Source organism: Phocoena phocoena, chromosome 5 (assembly GCF_963924675.1).
Source record: "Phocoena phocoena chromosome 5, mPhoPho1.1, whole genome shotgun sequence".
Lineage (NCBI taxonomy): Eukaryota > Metazoa > Chordata > Mammalia > Artiodactyla > Phocoenidae > Phocoena > Phocoena phocoena.
In genome coordinates this window covers 138,384,153-138,409,651 of record NC_089223.1, presented here as the reverse complement: position 1 = coordinate 138,409,651, position 25,499 = coordinate 138,384,153, and the positions used below count along the sequence as shown (strand labels likewise).

The window sequence follows — 25,499 nt, the reverse complement described above, 5'->3', positions numbered from 1 at the left end:
GCCCCCGCCCGGGTACCGTCCTCTGAGAATGCTCGGGAACCCCCTGCCTCACGCTCAGGTCTGCGCCCCGGCGCCTTCCCAGTGTTTCCCTTGACACACGAACTGCAGTGTGAGCGGCGCCATCTTCTAGAACTGCCGCATGTCCAGGAATAAGACAAGACAGGCCTGTTTTTACGAACGGTAACACACACACACGACTGTCAGTTGCCGAACTCTCGATCCTGTGAGACATGGAGCGTTTGATGAGTAAAGTGCTGTGTCCGCGGGCGTCGTGTCCACCGCACCCTGTTGAGATGTGAAATTAAACAGAAACCTCAACGTGCCTACTGGTGTCTCAGCGTCGCACGGAACGTGGCCAGGCTCCGCCTTTGGGGGGTGTACCAGGTGCTACCGCCAATTTTGACAGACTTAAAAAACTTGAAATTCACTTCTGGGGGAAGATACTGAAATGTAGATTTGAGAATTGCTGGTTGCGGGGAAATAGGATTTAAGGTCGGAAGTTGTGTTTGGAAGATTGTGTATGAGTATTTTTGTATTAAAAAATTTAAAGGCTTTTTTCTTTATGTGGAATTGCATCTTGAAGTTTGGGTCTCTCTTCCATTCCCCCAGTCCCTTTTCTTTCTTTCTTTTTTTTTGGTCGCGCTGTGCCGCATGCGGGATCTTAGTTCCCCGACCAGGGACGGCACCTACGCCCCCTGCAGCGGAAGCACCAGGGGAGTCCCGCTGCCAGTCACTGAGTTGTCTGTCACTCTGGAGCGTCTGGCGCAGTCCCCTGACATCTGGGGAGGCCAGCGCGGCCTTGGAAGCACAGCAAGTATCGTAGACAGTGCGTGTCGTTCTGATTTGGGGAAAAGGCTTTTTTTCCTGTTATAATTTGGTTCCCCAACCCCCGTTAAAGGTGACAGAGTCGGCAGAGGAAGCCGCAGACCCTTCTCAGCCCCGGAGGTGGTTGAGCCCCAGGCCCCTCTGACGTGCTCCCCACGCCCGCGTCATCCAGGAGTGACCCCTGGGCTGACCCCAACGTCACCCACCCAGAGACGGGCTGGGGCCCCAGAGCAGAGAGGTCGAGCTGGCTGGAAACACAGCTCTGGTGCTTCTTCTTTAGAAAAGCTAAACTTTAATTAGGTAGTTTTTACAATGAAAACAGGTACCCAAGGACTGGTCTTAAATGCTCACAACGGTACAAAAGACAAATAGAAAACCTGTGGGTGGTGAGCGTGTCCTGGCATCCCCCATCCCTGGGCACTGGCGGCCGTCCCCGCCCCGTTCTCAGACACACCAGGCGCCACCTTTGGTCCCTCAGCCGCGCAGGCGGGGAGGGGGATGCACGAGCAAGAAAGGCCCTCTCTCGCGCTCAGCGGGACTGAAGAAAACACGAGAAAAGGCGGAAGTCTAACGGGCAGAGCTGGCGCCAAGATTAGGAAGTTACACCTCTCGGGGCTAAACACCGAACGCAGAGAAGTGTCTGAAGCCACACAAAAGGGACCCATGTTAAAATTTAGAAAGTCCAAAACACCCCAGAGAAACTGAACCCAGAGCTCAAGTGGGCTGGGCCTCGCTGGCACGGCGGCGGCCTAGGACGCGTTGGCCATGGGCTTGTACTTCTTGAAGCGCGTCCACTGGCCCGTGGCGTAGTTCATCTCGAAGACCGTGTCCACCAGCATGGTGGTGCTGCCCTGGCCGTCCGACTTGGGCAGGTCCTCTGTGTGCTCGCTCAGCTTGATCTGGATCACGTCGCCCTGTTCCTGGCACGGGTTCTCTGAGGGGGGCAGGGGCCGCTTGGGCGGGGGCCTGGGGGCGCGGGGGCATCCCCCAACCCCTGCAGGACCCGGGCCCCCCACCCCCCAGGACCGGCCGTGGACCCACCTCGGGAGCCAGCCATGAAGCCCAGGATGAGGGCCTTCTCGGGCCGTGTGACCTTGTTGGCCGTCTTGAACATCTCCTGCGCGGCAAACATCTGCTCTCTCTGCGGTGGAGGAGCAGGGCTGGGTGCTGGGCCCTGCCGGCGCCCCTGCTGCGGGCGGGGCCGCACACACACACCCCACCCCACCCCACCCCCGCCCCACACACCTACCGTGAGTGACAGGTTCTTCTTGGGCTGCTGCTGGGCGGGGGGCTGGGCCTGGGCCTGGGGGGCCACCATGGCCACCGGAGGCGTCTGGGTGGCGGGGGCGATGGCCGGGGGCGTGGTGGGCGTCAGGGGCGAGGTGGGCGCCGCAGGTGTGGGCGCTGCAGGGCTGAGGCCGCTGTTGTACAGGGGCGCCCTCTGCTTGAACTGCGCCGGCAGCGCGGGGCTGGGGGCGCTGGGCTCCTCGGGGGGCCGGCTGGCCTGCAGGCTGGCTTCCCGGGCAGGCGGGGCTGCAAGCAGAGCGAGGCCTGGGGGGCGGCCGGCAGGGCCAGGGACCCCACCTCCGAGAGAAGTGCCTGGGCCCTCCTGCCCGCAGCTGGGGTGCGAGCCCCGGGCGGCGCCTCTGGGCACGGGGCACATGCCCCCGAGAGCCCCAGCCGGGAGCCAGAGGGCTCAGGCCTTCTGAGACCAGCAGGTAAGACGTCCAGGTGCTAGTGGGCTCCTGGGTGCTGGCGAGGGGACGGAGGGCTGCTTCCTGGAGCCCAGCAAGCCTACCTGACCCCCAGGCCCTCTCTGGCCACCCTCTCCCCGAGGCCAAGCTCCCCCTCCCCGGGCAGGCGACGCTGAGCCCGGGGAGCAAACACCTTGGAGCAGAACCCACGGATCCCCCTCTACCTTTCCTTCCGCGCCTCCTTTCTCAAACTGTAGGGCTACGTGAGGACCCCGGACCCTGAGGCACTGCAACCTCAGCAGCCCGCCTCCCGCTCACACACTGGGCCTCACGCCTGGCACCGCACAAGGGGCGCTGCCTGTCTGGCCCCGTGAAGGGCAAAGCGGCTGAAACCCCTGGGTTTACTTCTCGAAGCTCGTGCTGGGCAGGAGGGTCTTCCGGCCCCAGCGGCACCAGCAGAGGTCCTGACACCCAAGGAAGCACCACGTGGGCGAGTCCTGGGAAGATGCTGCTCCCTGCCTGGTGGGTGCTGCCCGCTCTGGGTGCCCGCTCACCTGGCGGGGCCTCGGAGCTGGGGATGTAGGATGAGGCAGGGACCACACTGGGTGTAGCCGGCAGGTAGCTCGTGGACGGCAGTGCAGGCTCGTTGTTCAGAGACCCGAGTTTCTAGAAGACAGAGACCGTGGTTCCTCTCAAAAGCAGCCCGGGGGCTCAGCGTGAGCCTCTCCCAGTCCTGGATGGGGCCGGCTCCTCTGTGGGCCTCAGCGTCTCGGCCCAGCGTGAACCCGAACCTCCAGCCCCACAGGAGGGCCCCCACCCCCGGGAGCAGGACCGGGGACACTGCTGTCCCCAGGGATGGAGACTGCTCCAGGCCAGGAGCCCCGTGCTCAGCAGTGCTGGGCCCCAAGCGTCCGGCCCTGCCGCCGCCCCCATCCTGGAGCTGCCTTGTTGGGAGGGCGCGGGGTGGGGCGAGGCTGTCCCTGTTTGGTTAGGGACCCTCCCAAACCAGCCATCTTTGAGGTAAGAAGAAATTTTTTTTTTTAAACCACAAAAGCATATGAGAAAAGGAAGACACTCCTTTCAATAGAGTAAGAAAACACAGCCCTGCAATGAGAAGTTTCCCACCACCCAGAAATGACCGACGTGACACACGGCGCCTGGCTGCCCAGCCCCTCCAGGCAGGCCGCACCGGCAGCGAGGGGCCTCCCGCAAGGCCGCCCTACCACCCCTGCGGGACAGGGGACGCCGAGGAGCCCTGAGCGCGTGGCGCTGTCCAAACCTGGGCCCGCGGGCACGCCAGTGCCCCGCCGGCGCCACCTCTTCTGCGTGTGTCCACGTACATACGTGTGCATCCACGCATGTGCTCCCACGGAACGTGCCTCCGCGGCTAACGCTGGGAATGGGGGCACGTGCTCCGGCCGCCCGCCGCCCTGCAGCCCTCACCTGTGTGGACACCAGGCCGGCCGCGTAGTCGGGGGTGGCGTTCTCCACGACCGTCTCTTCCTTGGCTGGCTTCTCCACCGCCTCCGCGTCTGCGGGCAGAGCACAGGCCTCAGCGCCCCGGGCGGCGGCCCTCCCGGCCCGAGGCGGCGGTGACTCTGAGGACAGGTCTGCCCCGCAGGCTCGCCCCTCTCCAGCCGGAGGCGGTCTCGGTCTCGGCAGACGAGAGACCAGGGCCTCCGCGGGCGGACAGGCCCCAATACGCACCCAGGGTCTTCCTCCTCCTCTTGGCCTCCCGGCCGGCCCCGACCATATCGAGCTCGGAGATGTCGAGGAGCTGCCGACACAGACAGAAGCCCACCCTCAGCCCCGCGGAAGGAGCGCGGCTGGTCCCGTGCGGGCGGGGCTGCCAGGGGACACGCCCACCTTCACGCCCCTCTCCTTCCGCAGGGGCGTCCTGGACGGCGGGATGGCAGTGCGGTTCCCCGCGGGGCTGAAGACGCTGGGGGCGGTGGGGCTTCGGAAGGGCGCCTGCTTCGGGATGCCTTTGAGCGGGGCTGCGGAGAGGATGGGCCGTCAGGGGGCCTCGCAGAGCGGCTACTCCGCCACCGCCGCGTATTCCGCTTGCCCGTCTCTGCCAGAGCCGCCCCTGCCGGCCTGCCAAGTGCTCCCCCGAAGTGCTGCGCCTCCGCGAGGGCAGGTGCCAGGGGCACCTCCCTGTGCCCAAGCACCGGGGCATCGGGTCGGCCTGCCCACGCCGTGGCAACCAGCGACACCACAGCCAAACTGACGTCTCTGCCCAAGTTGCCAAACCAACAGAGACGCCACACCTGCACCCATCGAGCGTAACACACCGAGTCCTTTATCACCACAGACAGGACTCTCAGCTTCCATTTCTTTCTTGCACCTCGGGGTTAACAGAGGTGTTACAGGCTAGAGGGCCCACGCTGCAGCCAGAATCACCCTCCCTCTTCCCCTGGGCCCGGTCCCTCATCTCTCTCAAGGGGAAGGCACCTGACACATGAGGAACGGCTCCTTCTGAAGGGGGCCTGGCCCCTTCCCCAGGCATCCAGTGCCTCCCCATTCCTGCCACTGGGACCCACCCCAGTGCTCAGCGAGCAGACACCAGGGCTGACTCACACCAAGATCATGTACGGCATCCCAGGCCCGGTGCACAGGTGGCCCCTTGGCACGGCCAATGGGACAGGGCAGGGAAGCAGGAAGCACCCCTGAACCACACCGTGGGCACGCTGGGTCGGGGCGCCCGGCCGGAGTGTGGAAAGGAAGGTGAGGGGAGCTTTGTCAGGGGGACTGGCACGTGGGGGGCAGGCAGGGACATTACAGTGAGGGCCCCATGTCAACCTGATGCACTTCCAGGGGCACCCGGGGCAACAGCGGGCCCTGAGGAGACGGGACCGGGCCCCCCCACCACCACAGTGCCGAGTCGGCCGACACCAAGACGGCAGCTCCCACCTGAGTGCTGTGGGCCCCGCAGGGAGGACCCCCACGAGCCCCCTCAGGCTCCTGTGGCAGCCTGGCTGCAGCTCTCACCAACCCACCTGCCCTGTCCGGTCGGCCCTGGGCCTGGGCAGCGTGGGGTGGGCAGGGAGCAAGAGGTGCGCTCCGGCCCCGAGGGAGGGACGAGGGCGCAGACCCGACGACACGACGGCGGCCCGGTCAGCCTCGAGCTTGCAGAGCCCTCGCCCCACGGAGAACCTGGGGCAGGCACGGGGCCGCAGGCGGCAGGACCTGGGGCAGAGGCGGCGGCCCATGCCCTCCACGGCCATAAGGACGAGCGAGAACCGAGACTGAGCGTCTCCCTCCAATCCCGGTCTCTCCTCATCTCAGGCGGAGCCTTCCGGACCCTCCGTAAGCGGAAGAGCCCCCCTCATTTCACACAACAGAGCCGGCAGCACCGCAGGGCCCGTGGCCCAGTCAGGTCAAAGTTCAACGACTGTGCTCCCGAGGAAGGGCGAGCCCTCCCCTCCGACCCCGCAGCGGCCCGGCCTTACTCGTGGTGTCCATCTTCCGCAGCAGCCCCCGGCCCTTGGCATGGAAGGGCACCCCTGCACTCCTCTTCAGCTGCTGGGCGGTCTCGGTGGCTGTAAGACAAGGTGGCCTGCGTCAGTGCCCACCGATGACAGCGCCTCCATCCGTGGGATTTACAAAGAAGGTCGAGTTGTAAGGACTGGAGCACAAATGCTAGCTTGTCTGCTTTCAAACTTACAACTATGCTTTCTGTGTAGGGCAGCGGTCCCCAACCTTTTTGGCAACAGGGACCGGTTTCGGTTTCGTGGAAGACAATTTTTCCTCGTACTGGGGCTGGCAGGGGATGGTTCAGGAGGTAACGCGAGTGGCGGGGAGCGGCAGATGAAGCTTCGCTCGCTCCTTCGCCCGCCGCTCACCTCCTGCTGCGCAGCCCGGCTCCTAACAGCCCGTGGTACCGGTCCGTGGCCCCGGGGTTGGGGACGCCTGGTGTAGAGAACTACACTTGCAGCAAGTAGGGCCCTGGAGGCTGCACCTCCCGGGGTGGGGTGCGGGAGGGGCCCCGATGAAGCCTCCTCACTGGTGGGTGGTCGCCTGGCACAACCTCACCCTTCCCTTCACAGAAGCATCAACGTGAGGCAGGAAACAAGCTCGGGGAGGGACGGAGCCCCACGCCCACCCGGCACCAGGTTCTGCCGTGGGGGGCTGGGGGCCCGGGCCGCGCACTGCCAGCTCCATGAAGCCACAGCGCAGGGCTGACCCCAGGACGCTGTCCATCCGGAACCGAGAGTCACGATGGCTGCTGTGTTTTATTGGGGTTCTTTGAAAACAGGGCATTTATACGGGTTATTAATACCAACACCACAGCCACTTGCAGTAAAAGTTCTGCTACCAGTCAAAGGAATCCATTTCCTGGCCTTTTTCCGAGCAAGTATCTTCCATGTACATTTTAGAAACCACTACTTTAAAAAACATGAATAAAATGACCAAACATCTTTAAAGTCAAATTGAGATCATCTGCAAGAATGTGGCAGGGCTACGGGAGTTAGGACCCAGCCTCCCCAATCTCTTCCAGGCTGCCTGTCTCATCACCTGTGTGACTCAGTTGGTACAGATTTCATTTTTGGAACAAAGATTACAAATATTTTAACCTGAAAATTCGGAAGTTTCTAAAGTAGATTTTTAGAACACACAGTTTAGCATAGCAATCAATAAATTTCTAATAAAAAAAAAACTACGTAGAACTCTTGTCTTTAAAAGACAGTTAAGTACCATAAAACCTAAAAAGAAATCTAAAAATAAAAACTACAGACATAGAACAAAAGCATGATTTGCTCGGCAGTCAGTTTTCCCAAATCTGCTGGACCTTCCAGGCCGGGCAAGGCAGCCCCCGCTGAGGAGGGTCCCGACGAGTCCCAGTGCCCCCTAGGCCAGGCGCACCCGCCCCACACCCGCGTGCCGACAGCGGGACTCACATTTCTGCAGGAGCTCGGCCCTCAGCGTGGCACTCTTCGGCTTCCTTTTCAACTGAAAATGTTTCACTGGGGGAGTGAGGGGCCCAGCGAGGGTCGTCAGGGCGTTTTTATTCAAGTACTGGCACTCCAGCGGGAGCATGGCCGACGCCTCACACTCGTTCACTGCTCGTTCGAGAACCAACACGTTAGGAGGTGCATTTCCCTTACACAGGCCCGATTTTCACCGCGAATATGAAAACGCACAGTTTCCTGTTTATAGCAGTGGAGCTTCTGCTTCGATCTCAAAACAGAAAACAAGTATCCACTGCCTGCCTGCCAAAGGCCACAGTCAAGGCCACCAACCTGGGCCAAAGGTCAAGGACAGGACAGGAGGGCTCAGCAGAATCCCCGTGGAGCTTTTTAAAGGCAGAAGCACCCGGGCCCCACCACAGATGTCCATCAGCTACGTTTGGAAGGGGCTCTGTGCACCCCTAGAGCAAGCACTGTAGGAAGGGGAAGCCCGTGGCCATCCTGGGTTCCCCCTCAGTCCCCACGGCCCCCACAGATGGTTTCTCCTGGACCCTCTGAATCCTGGCCCTCACAAGAAGCACCCAGGCATGTTCCCCACGTCTGTGGGTTTACCAGGCAGTTAGAGCTCGGGAGAAGGCCCTGGGTGGGGAGCAGACACCAGTGCCACCGCTGTTCTTCCTGCCCCCGGGAGGCACGCCCAGAAGCCCCTGGGTAGAAGACAGAGCAGGCCCCTCCCACCAGAGAGAGGACACCCAGGAGGGCGTGGACCTGTCTGGACCCTCATCCAGCTAATCACCAGGACAGAAACATCTTGGGTTTGCGTTCCAATGCTCTGGAAGCATCCATGTAGCTTGTGGGCAGTTACAAGACAAGCGAAAGCCTACAGAGTAAGAGCGATCATCTCGCAGTTAAGAAGAGGCACTGGCAACCACCCCTGGGGACGGCCAGGCCACCGCCCCTGCGGGACCGCAGGGGCACAGGTTCCATCTTTAAAGGGCTGCAGTTCCAATTCTCCAAACTAGGAGAGGAATTCAGGGGAGGAACAGACCTTCCCATCTTTATATGTTCTAAGTGGTTTTCAGTTCGTGTTCCAGACAAGTAAACTGCTGATATTTTCAACACACAGTTATGAGCATCTACTCCATGCCAGGGAATGTTCTAGGCTCTGAGTGGGCAGAGCCCGTGCCCTCATGGAGCTGAGTGCGGAGAGGGGTGCGTGAATGTGAAAGATAAAGCACGGACAGTGAGGAGGGAGCCTCTGGGCTGCTCCTGTCAAAGACTGGCCAGAAGCCAGCCAGCAGCGCCCGGGGCAGGGGTGCACGGATACAGCCAGCACTACACAGCACGGCACGTGACACTCTCGAAGTCAAACTCATGTTACAAAAGAGGGTTTAAAGGACGACCCATCTCCCTCCACCCGGCGTAAAGCAAACACACCCAACCTACCCTTTTCTCTAAGTTCTCCTAAAATATCCTGAACGTTGGGATTCTGCTCTTCGAGGTCAAGGTTAAGAGATCCGGTGTCAGGAAAGGACTTCAGAATGTCGGCCACCATGAGAACCCAGGGGTCCGAGTCCAGGGTGGCGAGCTGGATGATCTCTGTGAGGGCACCCTTCATCTGCCGGGAGAGGAGAGATGGCAGTCCTTGTCGCCGACCCCACCCTGCCACCCCTGGCTCAGGCCTGCGGGGCGCACCTTTGCTCGTTCAGACACGGGAAGGAGCCCCCTTCAAGCCTGCCGGAGCTTCTGCGCGCACGGGGCGGGGCCCAGCCTCTTCAGCCACCGCCCCCATGCCGGCCCCGCCCTCAGGAGAGCCACACACACACACACACACACACACACACACACACACACCACCCCCCCCACCCCCCGCCGCATGCCCACACCTCGCCGGCTGCCCGCGCATCTCCCCACCGCCTCCCGGTGCAGCGGCCCGGCAAACAGAAGGGCCGCCCAGGACGGGGGGGCCGTTCCCGCCCCCTACTGGGGAACCTGCCACTGGGGCGTCTGGGGTGTGGGGAGCACCGGGGTGGGCAGGCCAACGCCGCGGCTCGGCACCTGCGGCGGCTGGGAAGGGACTGGGTACGGAAGGCCGCTGGGAGAACAGGGCCAAGTCCCCGCACGCCCCATGGCCATGTGACGGGCTCACGTGACAGAGGAGAGCCCGCAGGAGGCCGGTCCCCCCCCCCCCAGGACCTGGCTCCCGGGGACAGGCCGTGGCCGGCGTGTCTGCTGCGCTCGAGGTGCCGCTTCCTCCCACAGGTTCAAGTGGCCACAGCGGCCCGCGGTCACCGCTGCTTAAGGCCCAGACGCGGGCCCAAGCCTGAACATGGCCCCCCTCACACCTGCCCTCTCCCACCCAAGCTCCTGGTCCACCTGTCACCCCTCACCTGGCAGCTCCCCCTCGCCTGCGCTGATACATCCATCCCCTCAGGCTCTGGCTGAACCCTCATGCCCAGCTTCCCACCACCCTCAGGAATCAGGATCCCCTCACCTGCCCCGGAAGCCCCGGCCCGCCTCCGGCGGTGGTCCAGACGGAATGCCTGGCTGAGCCCCGCATCCCCCCAGGCCCACGCACAGCCGAGGTCGAAGCGTCAAGGCTCTGGCATTCCCGCCTGAGGCTGGGTGCCTCCCCTTGGCCAAGCACAGGGCCGGGTGCCAGCTGACCCAACTCTAAAAGGCTGTCTCTTGAAATACATGGAAATAAGTTCTTTTGACGTGTGGCAAAAATGGTAAACGCTTATTTATTTTTAACGTTTGTGCTGGGGGCTTTTTTGATGTTTTAGAAGAATGAGCCCGTCTACCACCTTCCCCCCTTGTATTTAGCTGAGCTATCAACTCTTTCCTACATTAAAAACAAAAGGCCAACAGTGAGAGGCCGGTGTACCGCAAAAACAAAACCAAAAGGCACGAAATGAAAAACAATTTTATCTGTCACTTACTATGAGTTAAAGAGTGAAAACGTGTCCCTGGCAAACTAAAGTTATATAAAAAACATAACAAAGAAGCCCCCCCTCATACCTAAGTCCCAAACTAAGTAGCTCCACACAGATGGCAGGCTGCGCCCTCGGCAGTCACCCCAAAGCATTAGGAACGAGAGACACACACACACTGCGCATGAGGGGACGCCCAGGTGATGGGGAGGGAGGAGCCTGCAAATGGAACTGAGGTGGCCCAGCAGGAGGAGCTACCTCCCACGCCCGGGCCCAGAACTGCAGAGAGGGCCAAGGGGCAGGGGACCTGCAGCCCTCTGACGCTGCCTGGGGCAGGGCGCAGGCTGTAAGATGGTGCGGCCATTAGAGAAACCATCTGGCGCTTCCCCAGAAAGACAAACGGGCAGCTCCCTGGTGGTCTAGTGGTTAGGACTCTGTGCTTGCACAGCTGAGGCACGGGTTCAACCCCTGGCCAGGGAACTGAGATCCACAAGGCCGCGCGGCCAAATTTAAAAGAAAAATGACAGATAACCACGTGAGCTAACAACTCCACTCCCAGGTACAGACCCAAAAGAACTGAAAACGTATGTCTACCCAAAAACTCACACGTGAATGGCTGGCTGTATTTGTAACAACCCCAAAGTGGAAGCAACTCCAAGGCCATCATCTGATGAATGGATGACCAAAATGTGGTTTATCTATACAAAGAAACATTATTTGGCAATAAAAAGACACACGACGTGACGATGTGGTGAACCGTGAAACATGAAGCTCTGTGAAAGCAGCCAGACCTGAGAGAGCACACGCCGGATGGCTCTGTGCGTGTGAAATGTCCAGGACAGGTCACCCACAGGCCCGGGGGGTGGGACGGTGGTCCTGGGGCTGGGGTGGGGACAGGGAGTGACTGCCAGTGAGCTAGGGGTTTCCTTCTCAGAGAGACGAAAACGTTCTGGTGTCAGGTAGTGGCAATGACCTGAAATCTGATGCACCGTGATGTACCATAACCACGGATTTGTACACTTTAAAAGAATGAATCCTATGCGAATATCTCAGTTTGAGAAACTGTATGAGGAAAAAAACAGGGGGCCATAAGGCAAGCTGCAGACGTCTCCCAAGTTGGCGTCACACCTGGGCTCCTGCCTGGAGGCGGGAGTGTCCCTGGCCCTGGTTGGGCACCATGTTCCCAGATGTCAGAAGTCCGGGTGCCCAGGAAGCACAGCTGAGCTGTCTCTGGAGGGGGCAGCCTGGCAGTGGGCCGGCAAGGGCAGGCCTGTGACCAAGGGACGGTCCTTGTCACCTGGAACACGGCTCTGGCCCTCCCTGACACGGAGCTCCTGTAAAAGCTGGGCCAGGAAGCACATGCTTCAGTTCAGAGGAGTCACAATAGTGCAGGAACCAGCAGACAAGGAACCGAGAGTCAAACGGAAAGAGGACAGGACAGAAAACACCAGTAACCGCTAGACACGCTTCTACTGAGCACACGACGCTTATGACCAGCTAGAGCGCCATGACTTTTTAAACTCTCTAAACTAAGGACATAAAGCAGAGAAATGAGCTCAAGACACAGCAAGACAACAAGAGGTAACAAAATCAATAAAAAGACCATACCTCAAAACAGACTGAAGACGTCACTAAATCTCTAAGAATGCATTACAATGACAAGGAGCCCCCCAAAATGCTTGAATGGATGACAAGGTGTATGGTGCTTTCAATACCATAAAGACAGACACTTTCCCTCAGTAATCTGTAAGTCTAGGGTGATCCCACTCAAGTTGCAGAAATATTTTCTTCACAGAACTGGACAATCTGATTCTAAACTTCCTATGAGAAAAGCAATAAACAAAAATAAGAAAAAAAAATTTTTTTAAGGTAACAAGAGGAAGATCGATTTTACCAGACATTAAAATTACAAATGCCACCTGATTAAATACGTTCCTTACCTCTCACTTTATTCCCAGATAAACTTCAAATGGATCAGATTTCAATTTGAGAAATGAGACTGTAAAAGCACAAGGAGAAACCATAGAAGTCTTTCTTTTGTATGACTGCTAAGGAAGAAGCCCTCTGTAGTTATGATTCTAAACCAAGGAGCCATAAAAGACATGAATTTGAATTTTACTACTTAAGTATTTTTCCCATGGAAAACCACCAAAAAGCTCCAAATTCCCTGAATTAAATCAAGAGAAATGGCAAACTGGGTGAAAAAAATACTTTGCAACTCCTATCACAGGCAATTAAAAAAAAATGCACACATATATATGAGTGTGTATATTTTACAGATGTCTATATATATAAAGAACAAACACACATATATAGGGATTGATCTTACATGTCAATTTTTTAAGTTTACCACTAGAAAAATGATTTAAAACTTTAAAAAATGCCAAGGATGCTCAGCCTCATTCAACATAAGAGAAATGCAAAATAAACGTAGGAGGAGATACAATTCCCACTTCAGGGATGGGCAGGGCGGAGCGGGGTGGCCCCTGCTGGCCCGCCTGGGAGGACGGGCATGATGGCGAAGGGCTCTGTGGCACACGCTCCAGAGTCCAACCATCTCAGGCCAAACCCCGAATCTGTCAGCACTCCCAGGACAGCCTGGCAGTGCGTTAGCAGCAGTGGCTCGCAGACATCTGGGGATTCAGCACTCGGAACAGCGTCTGGCAGGAGCGAGAACACCTCCCAGGGAGCAGGCGACCACACACTGACAAGAACTTCAATGGGCGTAACCTCTACTAAGTTTATTTTATTTATTCTTTTAAATTTTTGGCCGCACGGCGCAGCTTGCAGGATCTTAGTTCCCCGACCAAGGATCGAAGCCACGCCCTCGGCAGTGAAAGCATGGAGTCCTAACCACTGGACCGCCAGGGAATTCCCTCTACTAACTTTATTTTAGTGATACTCATCACAATTTATGACGTATGTGCTTTTTGCCTGAGCAATTAGCACCTCCTAGAATTTATCCTCTGGATTAGAGATCTAAATGCAAGACCCGATACTATAAAACTCTTAGAGGAAAACACAGGCAGAACACTTTTTGACATAAATCACAGCAATATATTTTTGGATCCATCTCCTAGAGTAATGGGAACAAAAACAAAAATAAAGGAACCATGAACAAAAAGACAACCTACAAAATGGAGAAAATATTTGTAAGTGATGCAACCAACAAGGGATTAATCTCCAAAATATACAAACAGCTCATAAAACTCAATATAAAAAAAACCAAATCAAAAAATAGGTAGAAGATCTAAATAGACATTTCTTTAAAGAAGACATACAAACGGCCCAAAGGCACATGAAAAGATGCTCAACATCGGTAATTATTAGAGAAATGCAAATCAGAAGTACAATGAGGTACCACCTCACGCCGGTCAGAACGGCCATCATCAAAAAGTCTACAAGTAATAAATGCTGGAGAGGCTGTGGAGAAAAGGGACCCCTCTCCTACACTGTTGGTGGGGATGTAAACTGGTGCAGCCACTATGGAGAACAGTATGGAGGTTCTACAAAAAACTAAAAATAGAGCTACCGTATGATCCTACAATCCCACTCCTGGGCATATATAAGGCGAAAAGTCTAACTCTAAAAGGTACACACACCCCAGTGTTCACCGCAGCACTACTTACAACAGCCAGGACACGGAAGCAACCTAAGTGTCCATCAACAGAGGAACGGATAAAGAAGATGCGGTACATATATACAATGGAACATTACTCAGACATAAAAACAATGAAATAATGCCATGGATGGACCCAGAGATTATCATACTAAGTGAAGTCAAAAAAAGACAAATATTGTATGATATTATTTACTTGTGAAATCTAAGAAAAATGGTACAAATGAACTTATACACAAAACAGAAATAGACCCACAGACATAGAAGACAAACGTATGGTTACCAAAGCAGGGGAGGGAGAAATAAATTAGGAGTTTGGGATTAAAATATACACACTACTATATATAAAAGAGATAACCAACAAGGACCTACTGTATAGCACAGGAAACTACACTCAATATTTTGTAATACCCTATAAGGGAAAAGAATCTGAAAAAGAATATGTATGTATGCGTGTATGCGTGTATGTGTAACTGAATCACTTTGCTGTACCCCTGAAACACAACACCGTTAAGTCAATTATTAATATATTTCAATAAAAATAAATAAAAACTACAAAAAAAAAAGAAGAAGAAGAATGTATCCTCTAGTTACCTTGCACACCTGAGAGGATTCACTGCAGCAAAAGACAGGAAACAGCTGCATGTCCACCAACGGGACGGGAGACCAAGTAGATAAAGTAGGTCCTGTGAGGCAGGAAAAAGAATGCAGCTACAGCGTGGGCACTGGTATGGAAGCATCACCAAGACGGATTTGCAATTAGTGTGAATCTCTATAACTCATCCATCCTACAGACACGGGGGCCCCCTCCACTAAGGGCCTGGCAAAGTGGGGTATTAGGGATACAGAGACACACAAGACACAGGACCTGGTCTCAAAAAGCTCACAGGTGAGCACTAAAGAAACTGAGGACTCACTTGTGTTCACAAAAACCTACTGCTATAGGTTGAACTGTGCCCCTTCAAGATTTGTTGGAGTCCTTACCCCAGGACCTCAGAATCTGACCTTATTTGGAGACAGGGCCTTTATGGAGGTCATCGAGTTAAAATGGGGTCATTCAAAAGGGTCGTAATCCAACACAACTAGCATCCTTATAAAAAGGGGGTATCTGGACAGAGATGAACACACACAGAGGGAAGATGACATGAAGGCTCCTGTGGAGAAGCCGGTCACAGGACTAGAGCAATGCCCCTACCAGCCAAAGAATACCTGAGGCCACGAGAAGTTCGGAGAGAGGCATGGATTTGACTCCTGGCCACTCAGAGCTGTGAGATAACACACTTCGTTGTTCAAAGACATCTACTCTATGGTACTTTACTGCAAACTAATACAACTACCATGAGGCAACTGGACAAGATTTTACAAAAACGTTTGAGGAGAAAAAAAGGGGAGGTTAAAGACAAAAAAGACCACTGTTGTGAGCTGAATGTTTGTGTCCCCCCTCAAGTTCACATGCTGAAACCCTAATCTTTGGGAGGTGACTAGGTGTGAGGGCTGGGCCTTGATGAATGGGATTAGTGTCCTTATAACAGAGCCCCCAGGGCAGGGCTCGCTCTCTCCTGCCACGGCTGAGCACACAGCCGGAAGGCTGCCATCTGCAAGCCAGGAAGAGGGCCCTCACAAGAAACTGAGTCAGCCAGCTCAGACGAACAGTTCATCGTGGGCTTTCTTTCCATCATCCAAAATTGTATGAAAATAAATGTCTATTATGTAAATCACCAAGTTTATGGTATTTTTGCTATGGGAGCCTGAGCCTTTAGATTAAATAAAATCCTCAGTGAGAATCCTGCCTTTCGCACTCTCCTAGTAATAAGCTTTTATGGGTCTCTGGGGGGAGACAGATGCAGAGTAAGTGAGGGGCTTCCAGTTCTTGCCAAGAGGGCAGACTGGCGTGGGCTGCTGGAACATCACACACACAGACACACATGGCACCACAAATCCACAAGAAAAGGAGAGTTGGCTTGCATTTCAATGCATGGCTGGGAACCCTGGGCTCAGAACAGAGAAAAATAACACCTTCTCCCCATCCAACCATACAAATGAGGTGTAGGTAGTACTGAGGCATTAGAGGTGGATCTCTGAACAGGAGAGCTACAAAGTGAGGAGAAACAAAAGCAGCACATTTAATGACTTCTTAAACAAAACTTCAAAACACAAACCATGAGCCAAAAACATACTACTGTGCCTTAAAGGAAAGGTGATGAGCAAATGGGAAGTCTAGCAGGCAGATGGCTCTGTAATGTTCAAAACCAGCAGTGTTCAACATTAAAATATACAAAGAGGCCCCGCAAATCAACAAGAGGATAGCAACCCCAATAAAACACAGGCAGGGGTTATTAATGGGCAACGTACAAAGAGGAAATCTGAGACGGCAGCAAACCCAGCCACAGATACCTCAAATGAACTGGAAAAAAACCCAAATGAACACACCGCAGCACTTTCCAACCACTGATTTGCAAAAGCAGAAAAGTGGACAAGGCCAAGTGCTGGGGGGTGAGGGAGATGGCACAGGTGCCCACAGTGCGGGCACCTCAATGCCACCACTTACGCAAATACCTTCTATGACCCAACAATCCCACTCCTGGGCATAGATTCCAAGTAAATGTTCACAGCAACCCACGGGTAAGGAGCTTTGTGTCACAGCAGGACTGCTGTGGCTGAGCTGCGGGCAGCCTGCTATCAGTGCTGGAGGGCGGCGTGCATGGGGGTGGCGACAGTCAGGGTACAGCTGAGCAGGTCAGGAGTTGGCACACTTTTCTGTAAAGGGCCAGAGACTGACTACTTCAGGCCCTGGGGGCTACGCAGCTCTGTCTCATCTTTTTTCACTAACCCTTTAATAATGCTCAAAACATTCTTAGTTTACAGACTGTACAGAAAACAAGTCACAGGCCTCAGTTTGCCAACCCTAGGGTTAGATGAACGCAACACAAGTGGATATTAAAAACACATTTTGTTTACAAAAACTGAGATATGTAAGACAACAGAATTTATATCAATTAAAAATACATGCATCCCCCCACCCCAATTTGAGCAAACACTTTACCAGAAAGCCTCACCACCTTTAGTCACCATGGAAACGTAAACTGAAACCTACTAGAGTGTTTGCATTAAAAAAACCCACCATGACCTTCACACTCCTCTGGGGATACTGAAATGATACAAGCACCCTGGAAAGCAGTTCGGCAGTCTCCTAGCAGGGGACCTGCCCGTCCTCTCCCAGGTGTCTCCTCTAGAGAAGCGGCGACAGTCCACACAAGGACCTGTCCATACATGTAAACACGTCCATTCAGAGGGACACTACTCGGCAGGAAGAGTTACGAGCTACTAATACACAAAACACAAGCGTGAACTCAAGATAAGGATGCTGAGAGCCAGACAAAAACAGCACTATTAATGTAACATTCCAGGAAATGCCAACCAAGCTATGGAGACAGAAAGGAGATCGGTGATTACTCAGCACAGGGAGAGGGACAGGACGGTTACAAAGAGGCAGGAGGAGAATGTTATCTTCACTGTAATGGTTTTACAGGTGTGCACATCACACTGTACACTTTCAAGGTTTATGTCAATTATACTTCAAATGAAAAAAGTCCCTAAAAACAATACACATTTTTAAAGAACACTCACAAAAAAACACGTAACAGAAGAGAAGAGGGCAAGTTGCCACCTATGGGGAAAGTGGAGTAGGATGTGGGAATAAAACAGAGAAGCTAAACAGAAGAGACTTTGAAGGGAAATCAGTAAATAAGTTTAACAACAGAATAAGAAAGAGACGGAATAAGTCCGATGCTACCCAGATCATAACAGGCAGGGAAAAAAACGGCTTGAAAATACCAAAGAGGCTGCACAGAAAACAGAGGGAAGTCTCCCACACACCTGACTGGAGATTCAGAGAGAAAGGGAACAGAAACTGGGACCAAGGCAAGGTCTATAGAGGAAATTGTTAAGAATTAACAGATGAAAGATAATCACAATTTCAAGAAGCCCAACAAACTTTGTAGGATAAATTTTAAAAAATTTTTTCACCAAAACACATCCTAGGAAATTGCAGAACTACAGAGTGAAGCCACTGTCCTGGGCCAATGGGCCCAAGGCCCTCAGGGGCAATCCTATGGCCTGACATCAAGTTACTGACTCGCTGGGACCACTGGAGTCCCACGCCAGAGGCACTATGGGCACCCGACCACAGAAAGGAAATGACTGAGGTACTTGACTCTGGGGGACAGTGGAGTTTAGGTAAAATTCCAATGAAGTGGTGAGTCTGTGTGTAAAAGGTCAGTGTCAGAACTGTCAGGTGGACCTGGGTCCAGTTTCCTTAGAAACAACAACAGTGAGAGACGTGGGTGTCATGCTCACACACCCCTTATCCGAGCCTCTGCACCTGGGCTGGAAACTGAGGCTGCTTCTTTGTGTCAAAGTGTCTTAGATCCTCCAAGCACAAGTGGGATGTTTCACTATTACTGATATGACTTTAAACAGCAGTTTCCGAGAGTCTGTGATTTTCATTTTTTAAAAAATTTATTTATTTTTGGCTGCGTTGGGTCTTTGTTGCTGTGCGCGGGCTTTCTCTAGTTGTGGTGAGGGGTGGCTTCTCTTGTTGCGGAGCACAGGCTCTAGGCGCATGGGCTTCAGTAGTTGTGGCACGTGGGCTCAGTAGTTGTGGCTCACGGGCTCTAGAGCACGGGCTCAGTAGTTGTGGCACACGGGCCCAACTGCTCCGCAGCGTGTGGGATCTTCCTGGACCAGGGCTCGAACCTGTGTCGTCTGCGTTGGCAGGCGGATTCTTAACCATTGCGCCACCAGGGAAGCCCAAGTCTGTGATTTTTAGACAACAGAGTTTCTCAGTGAATAAGGCAGCCATAGTGATTAAAGGGCATGCCGTGACAATTCACAACTGTGACATGTCCTTGGGGAAACACTGTTTCTTATTCACTTGGCAGCTGGCCTGATCTGTTACCCCAGGTGATAAATACGTAGCTATCCCAGTCACTGATCACTGGAATCCCCAGGCTTCCCACAGCAGTCTCACGAGTTGGATAATTTTACATATTAAAGAGTTACCTCAGGCAGCCCTAAAACTCTCCCTAAAACTTCCTTTGCTGGCAATGCTAAGGACTTGGACAAGAGGGGTCACTGGTTTTATCAGCAGCAGCATTTACAGGTTCCTCAAAGCCCTTTCAAACACAGCTAAAACATTATAAAGTCAGTATTTACATTTTACGACACTCTGTAGTTAGCAAAACACCTCATGTACATTGCCTCCTGACATCATTCTTACTTCCTGGACCAAATTCTAAATTCTCTGAGAGCAGGGGCCCTAAATCACTTCTGTACCCCTCACTGAATAAACTAAAATACTGGACCATTAAAATCTCTTTTCCTCTTCCCTCCTATTAGTTAAGAACTGTTGCTGACTTAGCTTTTAAGAGAAATAGATACATCACAAAACAAGTGAACTGGTTTCGAGATTTCATTAAGAAACTCCAGTTGTAGCAGACGCTGTGTACGATGTTTACTTTTATATGTCCCAGCCAAGGGGTCAAAAGTTATTCTTGGTGTGTCTCTGAGGGTGTTTCTGGATGAGATTAACATCTGGATTGCAGACTGCCCTCCCTAATGTGGATGTCCCTCATTCAATCAATTGAAGACCTGAACAGAACCAACAGGCTGAGTAAGACGGAACTCCTTCTGCCTGGCTGTTGAACTGAGACTTCGGTCTTTTCCAGTCTTGGGACTTGGATGAAATACTGGCTCTTCTTGGGTCTCCGACCTGCTGGCTTTTTAGACTGGAACTACACTTTAGCTCTCCTGGGTCTCACACTTTCTGGCTGCAGCTCCCGGGACTTCTCAGGAGGCTTTTGTGAGCCAATTCCTTTCAATAAAAACCAGCAACTCTCCCCGCTCCCTCCCATATGTTATATATAGGTATACGTAAGGTACACACGCATCCTGTTTGTTCTGTTTCTCTGGAGACCCCTGGCTAATGCAGTGCAGAACACACACAGCCCAGCCATCTAGTCCCCCTGTATCTATGGTCCCAGGTAAAAAAGCTTAATCTTCAGAATGTTATCCCCTAAGGTATCAGACCCTAAAGAAAGACAATTAAAATAGCTAAGTGAATTGGGATGTTTTGGAAAGTTTGTTTTGTTTTGTTGTTTAACACTGAATATATACTAAAAATGCCTTTCAGGAAACTAAATTATCCAGAATGGCCTAGTTCATTTTCAACCTAGCTAAGCAAGTTCTTCATTATAATTTCTTGTAATGCAGACAGAATCCAAGAACAAACTATGTATTTTAAAAAATCAATGAAGGAAAGCTGGTATACCTATATCAATGCTGGACAAAAGCAGACAGAACATTACCAACTATAGAGACCGCTATATAAAGATCCATGGTTCAGTTCACAAGGCAACAGTAACAATTCCAAACTTGTGTGCACCTGATAACATAACCTCAAAATGTAGAAAGCAAAAGTTGATAGAACTATAAGGACTAGACAAATCCATAATCACAACAGAGATAAACACATCCCCTCATTAACTGATAAATTTTTTTAAATCAGTAAGAATACAGTAGACCTGTACAACACGATTAAACAAATTTGACCGAATGAACATATACTGGGCAATGGATCACAAAACTCGATCATAAAAATGCTTCTGAAACTCACTTGCAATGTTTACAAAAACTGACCATATATTTTGCCATTAAGCAAATCTTAAATTTCAAATGACTGAAATAATATAGACTATATTCGCTGACAAGCACTCAATCCAGCCAGAAATCACTCGTAAAAACATAACTAAAACCTCCCTCCCTCCAATGTATGGAGATTAAGAAACATTTCTAAATTACAAAAGGGTCAGTGAGGAAATCATCATAGAAATTACAAAATATTGTGACTTGGTAATGAAAACACTAACAAAACTCGTAGGACGCAGTGATTAGAAAATAACCAGGACTTCACTGGTGGCGCAGTGGATAAGACTCCGTGCTCCCAATGCAGGGGGCCTGGGTTTGATCCCTGGTCAGGGTTCGAACCCTGGGTTCGATCCCTGGTCAGGGAACTAGATCCCACATGCATGCCGTAACTAAGAGTTCACATGCCACAACTAAGGAGCCCGAATGCTGCAACTTAACTCCCAGTGCAACCGAATAAATAAATAAAATAACCTGTGGGACCTCCCTGGTGGTCCAGTGGGTAAGACTCTGCACTCCCAGTGCAGGGGGCCCAGGTTCAATCCCTGGTCAAGGAACTAGATCCCACATGCATGCCGCAACTAGGAGTCCGCAAGCTGCAACGAAGACCCAGCACAGCCAAAATAAACATTTTTTTAAAAATGATAAGAGGGGCTTCCCTGGCGGCGCAGTGGTTGAGAGTCCGCCTGCCGATGCAGGGGACACGGGTTCGTGTCCCGGTCCGGGAGGATCCCACATGCCGCGGAGCAGCTGGGCCCGTGAGCCATGGCCGCTGGGCCTGTGCGTCCGGAGCCTGTGCTCCGCAACGGGAGAGGCCACAACAGTGAGAGGCCCGCGTACCGCAAAAAAAAAAAAAAAAAAAAAAAAAATGATAAGAGAATGTTATTATCTGCTTTATGCTAATACATTTGAAGTTTTAATAGGAACTGTCAAATCACTAGAAAATATATAATATCCAGAAAATTTTACTTACGAAGAACATAAAACCAAGCATCAACACTAAAATATGTTCCCACAAAGAAAATCCAGGCCCCCAGATGGCTTTATCACTAAGTTCTACCAAACATTTAGAAAGAAATAATTCCATTGTTAGACAAACTTTCCAAAGAAGAGAAAATAGAAGATACATTACCACTCCTTTTATAAGGGTAGCATAACTTCAACACCAATATCTGACAAAGACAGTCTGGGAAAGTAAAATTAGAGGTTAATCTCACCCATGATCACAGATACAAGATTCCTACACAAAATACCAGAACAATAAAATCCTACATATAAAACGACCAAGTTAGGGATATGCCAGGTTGGTTAACAGCTAATGCTATTCTGGGACCTCCCTGGTGGCGCAGTGGTTAAGAATCCACCTGCCAATGCAGAGGACACGGGCTCCATCCTTGGTCTGGGAAGATCCCATGTGCCGCGGAGCACCTAAGCCCGTGAGCCACAACTACTGCGCCTGTGCTCTAGAGCCCGCGAGCCACAACTACTGAGCCCACGTGCCACAACTACTGAAGCCCGCGTGCCTAGAGCCCGTGCTCCGCAACAAGAGAAGCCACTGCAATGAGAAGCCCGCGCACCGCAACAAGGAGTAGTCCCCGCTCACCACAACTAGAGAAAGCCCGCCCATCAATGAAGACCCAAGGCAGCCAAAAAACAAAAACAAAAACAAAAAACACAATGCTATTCTGTAAATGTGGCCAACTATATGTCAATGGACATTATGAACATTTGATAAAATTCAGTATTCATTCATGTCCACATCTACTACAATTGTTACCCCCAAACCGGGTTCACCTCTTGATGAGTGTTGAGTCAAAAGACACACCAAGCCAAGAAGAAGGAAGGATGTATTCCTCGCAGCCAGTAAGGGGAACAGCAGGATCTTTCCCGACGCCAAAAGTGAGGAAGTTTCAAGCTAAGGGTACATGCATATTCATGAGGGGGCTTTGGTGGTTGACGCAAGTCACATGGCTCAAGGTCATCATTCCACCCTCCGCCTGGGTGGGGGTCTTAGCTCTTGCAGAACTCAGAAGATGTGTATCAGATTATTACTTACATCCCTGGAGGAAGAACTAGGACTCTGCTTTATCGCCGAACTACCATTTCTTAACTGCTTTTCCTTTGTTCCTGCATTCTCTCACTTCCCTTAAGATCCTTAATTACTGAGACCTGTTCAAGGGCAAGCATTGTGGCCAGGCTTCGATCCCAACACGGCTTCGGCCAAAAATGGCTTTTTCTTATTTAAAGTTTTGGCCATGAACTCAGGACAAGTATGGTTAATAAACAGGTTATGCGGGAGACAAACTTCCACCCACCCCAGGCCAGGTTCTTGGAGGACTCTGCACAGGAGAAAGGCTCTGTATAGGCGGAAGGCAAAACTGGACATCTCTGACAAGACAACAGGGAGTTCCCACCCTCGGCCCCCCAGCAGGGAAGCATATCCTAAGAGTACACCTGCTTAGATACAGCTAAGAGCTTCTGTGACTCTGAAGGCTCCATGGAGAAAGCTAAATCAAGACACAACTGGAAGAAATCTGCAACATACACATCCGAAAAAAGGCTGCTATTCAAAATTTATTTTTTAAAAAACTCGTACAAAGCGGGAATTCCCTGGCGGTCCAGTGGTTAGGACTCCACGTTTCCACTGCTAGGGTTCAATCCCTGGTCCGGGAACTAAGATCCTGCAAGCCGGGCATTGTGGCAATAAATAAATGTTTAAAAAATAATAATAAATAAAACTCCTACAAAGCAATGAAAAAAATACATCGGGGGAAAATTTTTTCTTGAACAATTAACAAAAAAGGACATCAAATAATGAGCACATGAAAAGATGCCCAACCACAGGCATACTCAGAGAATGGGACACTAGTCAGCAGTGAAAATTAAACCACAGCGGGGCCGCAGGTTGGATGAATGTGTCAAGGTGTCAACACGAAGAAGACAGACACACCCACATCACTCACGCGAAACACACGATATGATACCGTAACATTAAGTTCAAGCCAGGCAAAACCAAACTGTACTGCTGAAAAACGCCTATACAACTGATAAATCACAAGGAATGGCAGAGAAGTGATCACCTCCCAAAGTGAGCGAGGGGAGAGGGCAAGGGTTGTGATCCGGAACAGGTGGGGGAGGTCTCTGGACTCAACTTTATTCTGTTTTTCTTGTACACGTTATATATAAAAAAAACCAGCTATCAACTACAATAACGGGGCAGTCACTGCGACAGTAGTTGGGGAACGTTTAAACAACTACGGCGCCTCAACATTTTGAAAAACTACTTACTTTGCGCACAAAGCGACACAATTTACCGTTAAGGAAAACAAGCAGAGAACAAGTCGGACAGACCCACTGATGAGAACGATGCAAGAACACGAGCGTGTGGCAAGAACCCAGTGCGCAGGGTGACCGAACCGGGTGGGTACCCCGACAGGTGAAAGCAAGAAAACCGAGGTGGGCGCTGAGCCCGAGGCGGGCCCCCGACAGCCCTCCCCCCCTCCCCCCGTCCGGGCACCTCGCCCGCGGCTCCGACAGGTGCAGGCGGGCAGCCTAGGGCTCGCGTCCACCGCGGGGGGGCGGTGAGGAGGGGGAACGGGTCCGCGAACTGCGAGGGTCCGAGGGGCGGGAGGGGGGAGGGGAGGGGCGGGAGCGGGGGAGGAGGGTCCGCTAGGGCCGGCGTCTCGGGTCCCGGGGAGGCGCGGCCCCGAGGGGGAGACCGGCCCCGCGTCCGCACCGCCGCCCGCCTCACCTCGTCCACCGTGCGGCGCGGGAGGTGCAGCGTCCCGAGCAGCAGCTTGAGCTTCACGGCCGACGAGAGGCCGTGGAAACAGAGGCGGATGTTGTCGATAACCGCAGCCGTGAGCAGGGACGCGATGCTGGGCGGCGCCCACAGCTCGTCCGTGGCCCCCAGCTTGTTGTGCAGCCACAGGCCCGTGTCGCTCTCCCGCATGGACGCCATCTTGAGGGGGAAAAAGCCGGCCACTGCCGAGCCGGCATCTTATGAGGACACCTACGCGCCCGCGGCGAGGACCCTCAACATGGCGGCGCCCGCAGGGCGAGCGGCTGTGACGTCACCAGAGGAGGCGGGGCCTCGGAGAGACGCTTCGCGGCGGCGCGAGGACCGGCCGCCGGCCGCCGTAACGTAACATGGCGGCGCCCGTGGCCCGATCTCGAGGGCCGCGGAAGATGACGTTAGCAGAGGCGTGGGCTGGCTCGGCCGACCTACGCCCCCTTCAGCCCTGAAGTGGACAGAACCCCGACGCGGCGGCTGGCGAGGGGCCCCGCCCCTCCACGGACGGCCGCCGGGGGGCGGCCAGGACGCCGGGGTCCCGCGCCGCTGGGAGCGAGGTTGTCGAGGTCAGAAAGACATTTAGGGAAATATTTGCCAAATAGAGTCGGGTGGGGTCCAGCTCTCGTCCGTTCCCTAGACAGACCGCGTGCGCTGACCACCTGCGACGTGCCTGGCACAGTTCGAATTGCTGGGGACACAGTAGTGAGCGAGTCGGGCCCAAACCTTCGCCCTTGCGGGGTCGGCGATCCAGAGGAGGCGGGCGGGGGGACCGAGTGACGGGAGTGCCGCATACCCTGCACATCAGGCCTGCAGGCTCCTGGGTGAGCTTTCTCAAGCCTGGCAGCCTCTCTGGTCCCCAGTGCTTTGTCCCAAGACAGGACTGAGTGATGACGCCCGCGCCTGACGCGCGTCCTCGGGCTTAGCTGCAGGCTGCCTTCTCCAGGCACCGCGCGCGGCCCCGCACCTACCGGGTCTGGGCCTGCCCTTTCCAGATGCCAGAACGGGGTGGGGGGGACACCAGCG

The 25,499-nt window shown here is 53.3% G+C and overlaps 1 protein-coding gene across 1 annotated transcript; it reads right to left on the bottom strand.

Annotated features, from left to right (window-relative positions):
- Positions 1-1,097: 1,097 nt before the first annotated feature.
- Positions 1,098-24,723, bottom strand: NELFA (negative elongation factor complex member A). Its single transcript, XM_065877526.1, has 11 exons — positions 24,435-24,723; positions 8,876-9,047; positions 7,421-7,582; positions 5,972-6,061; positions 4,386-4,516; positions 4,227-4,296; positions 3,963-4,051; positions 3,074-3,185; positions 2,075-2,358; positions 1,867-1,966; positions 1,098-1,759 (listed from the first exon to the last, which is right to left on the bottom strand). The coding sequence occupies exons 1-11, from the start codon at positions 24,642-24,644 to the stop codon at positions 1,575-1,577; spliced, it is 1,605 nt and encodes a 534-aa protein (XP_065733598.1). The 5' UTR covers positions 24,645-24,723; the 3' UTR covers positions 1,098-1,574.
- Between the last annotated feature and the right edge of the window lie 776 nt (positions 24,724-25,499).

Coding starts and splice junctions, on each gene's coding strand:
- NELFA (XM_065877526.1), bottom strand. CDS start 24,644: ATGGCGTCCATGCGGGAGAGCGACACGGGCCTGTGGCTGCACAACAAG. Junction 7,583..8,875: donor AGGAGAACTTAGAGAAAAGG/GTAGGTTGGGTG, acceptor TCGAACGAGCAG/TGAACGAGTGTGAGGCGTCG. Junction 4,517..5,971: donor GCGGAAGATGGACACCACGA/GTAAGGCCGGGC, acceptor TCCTCTCCGCAG/CCCCGCTCAAAGGCATCCCG.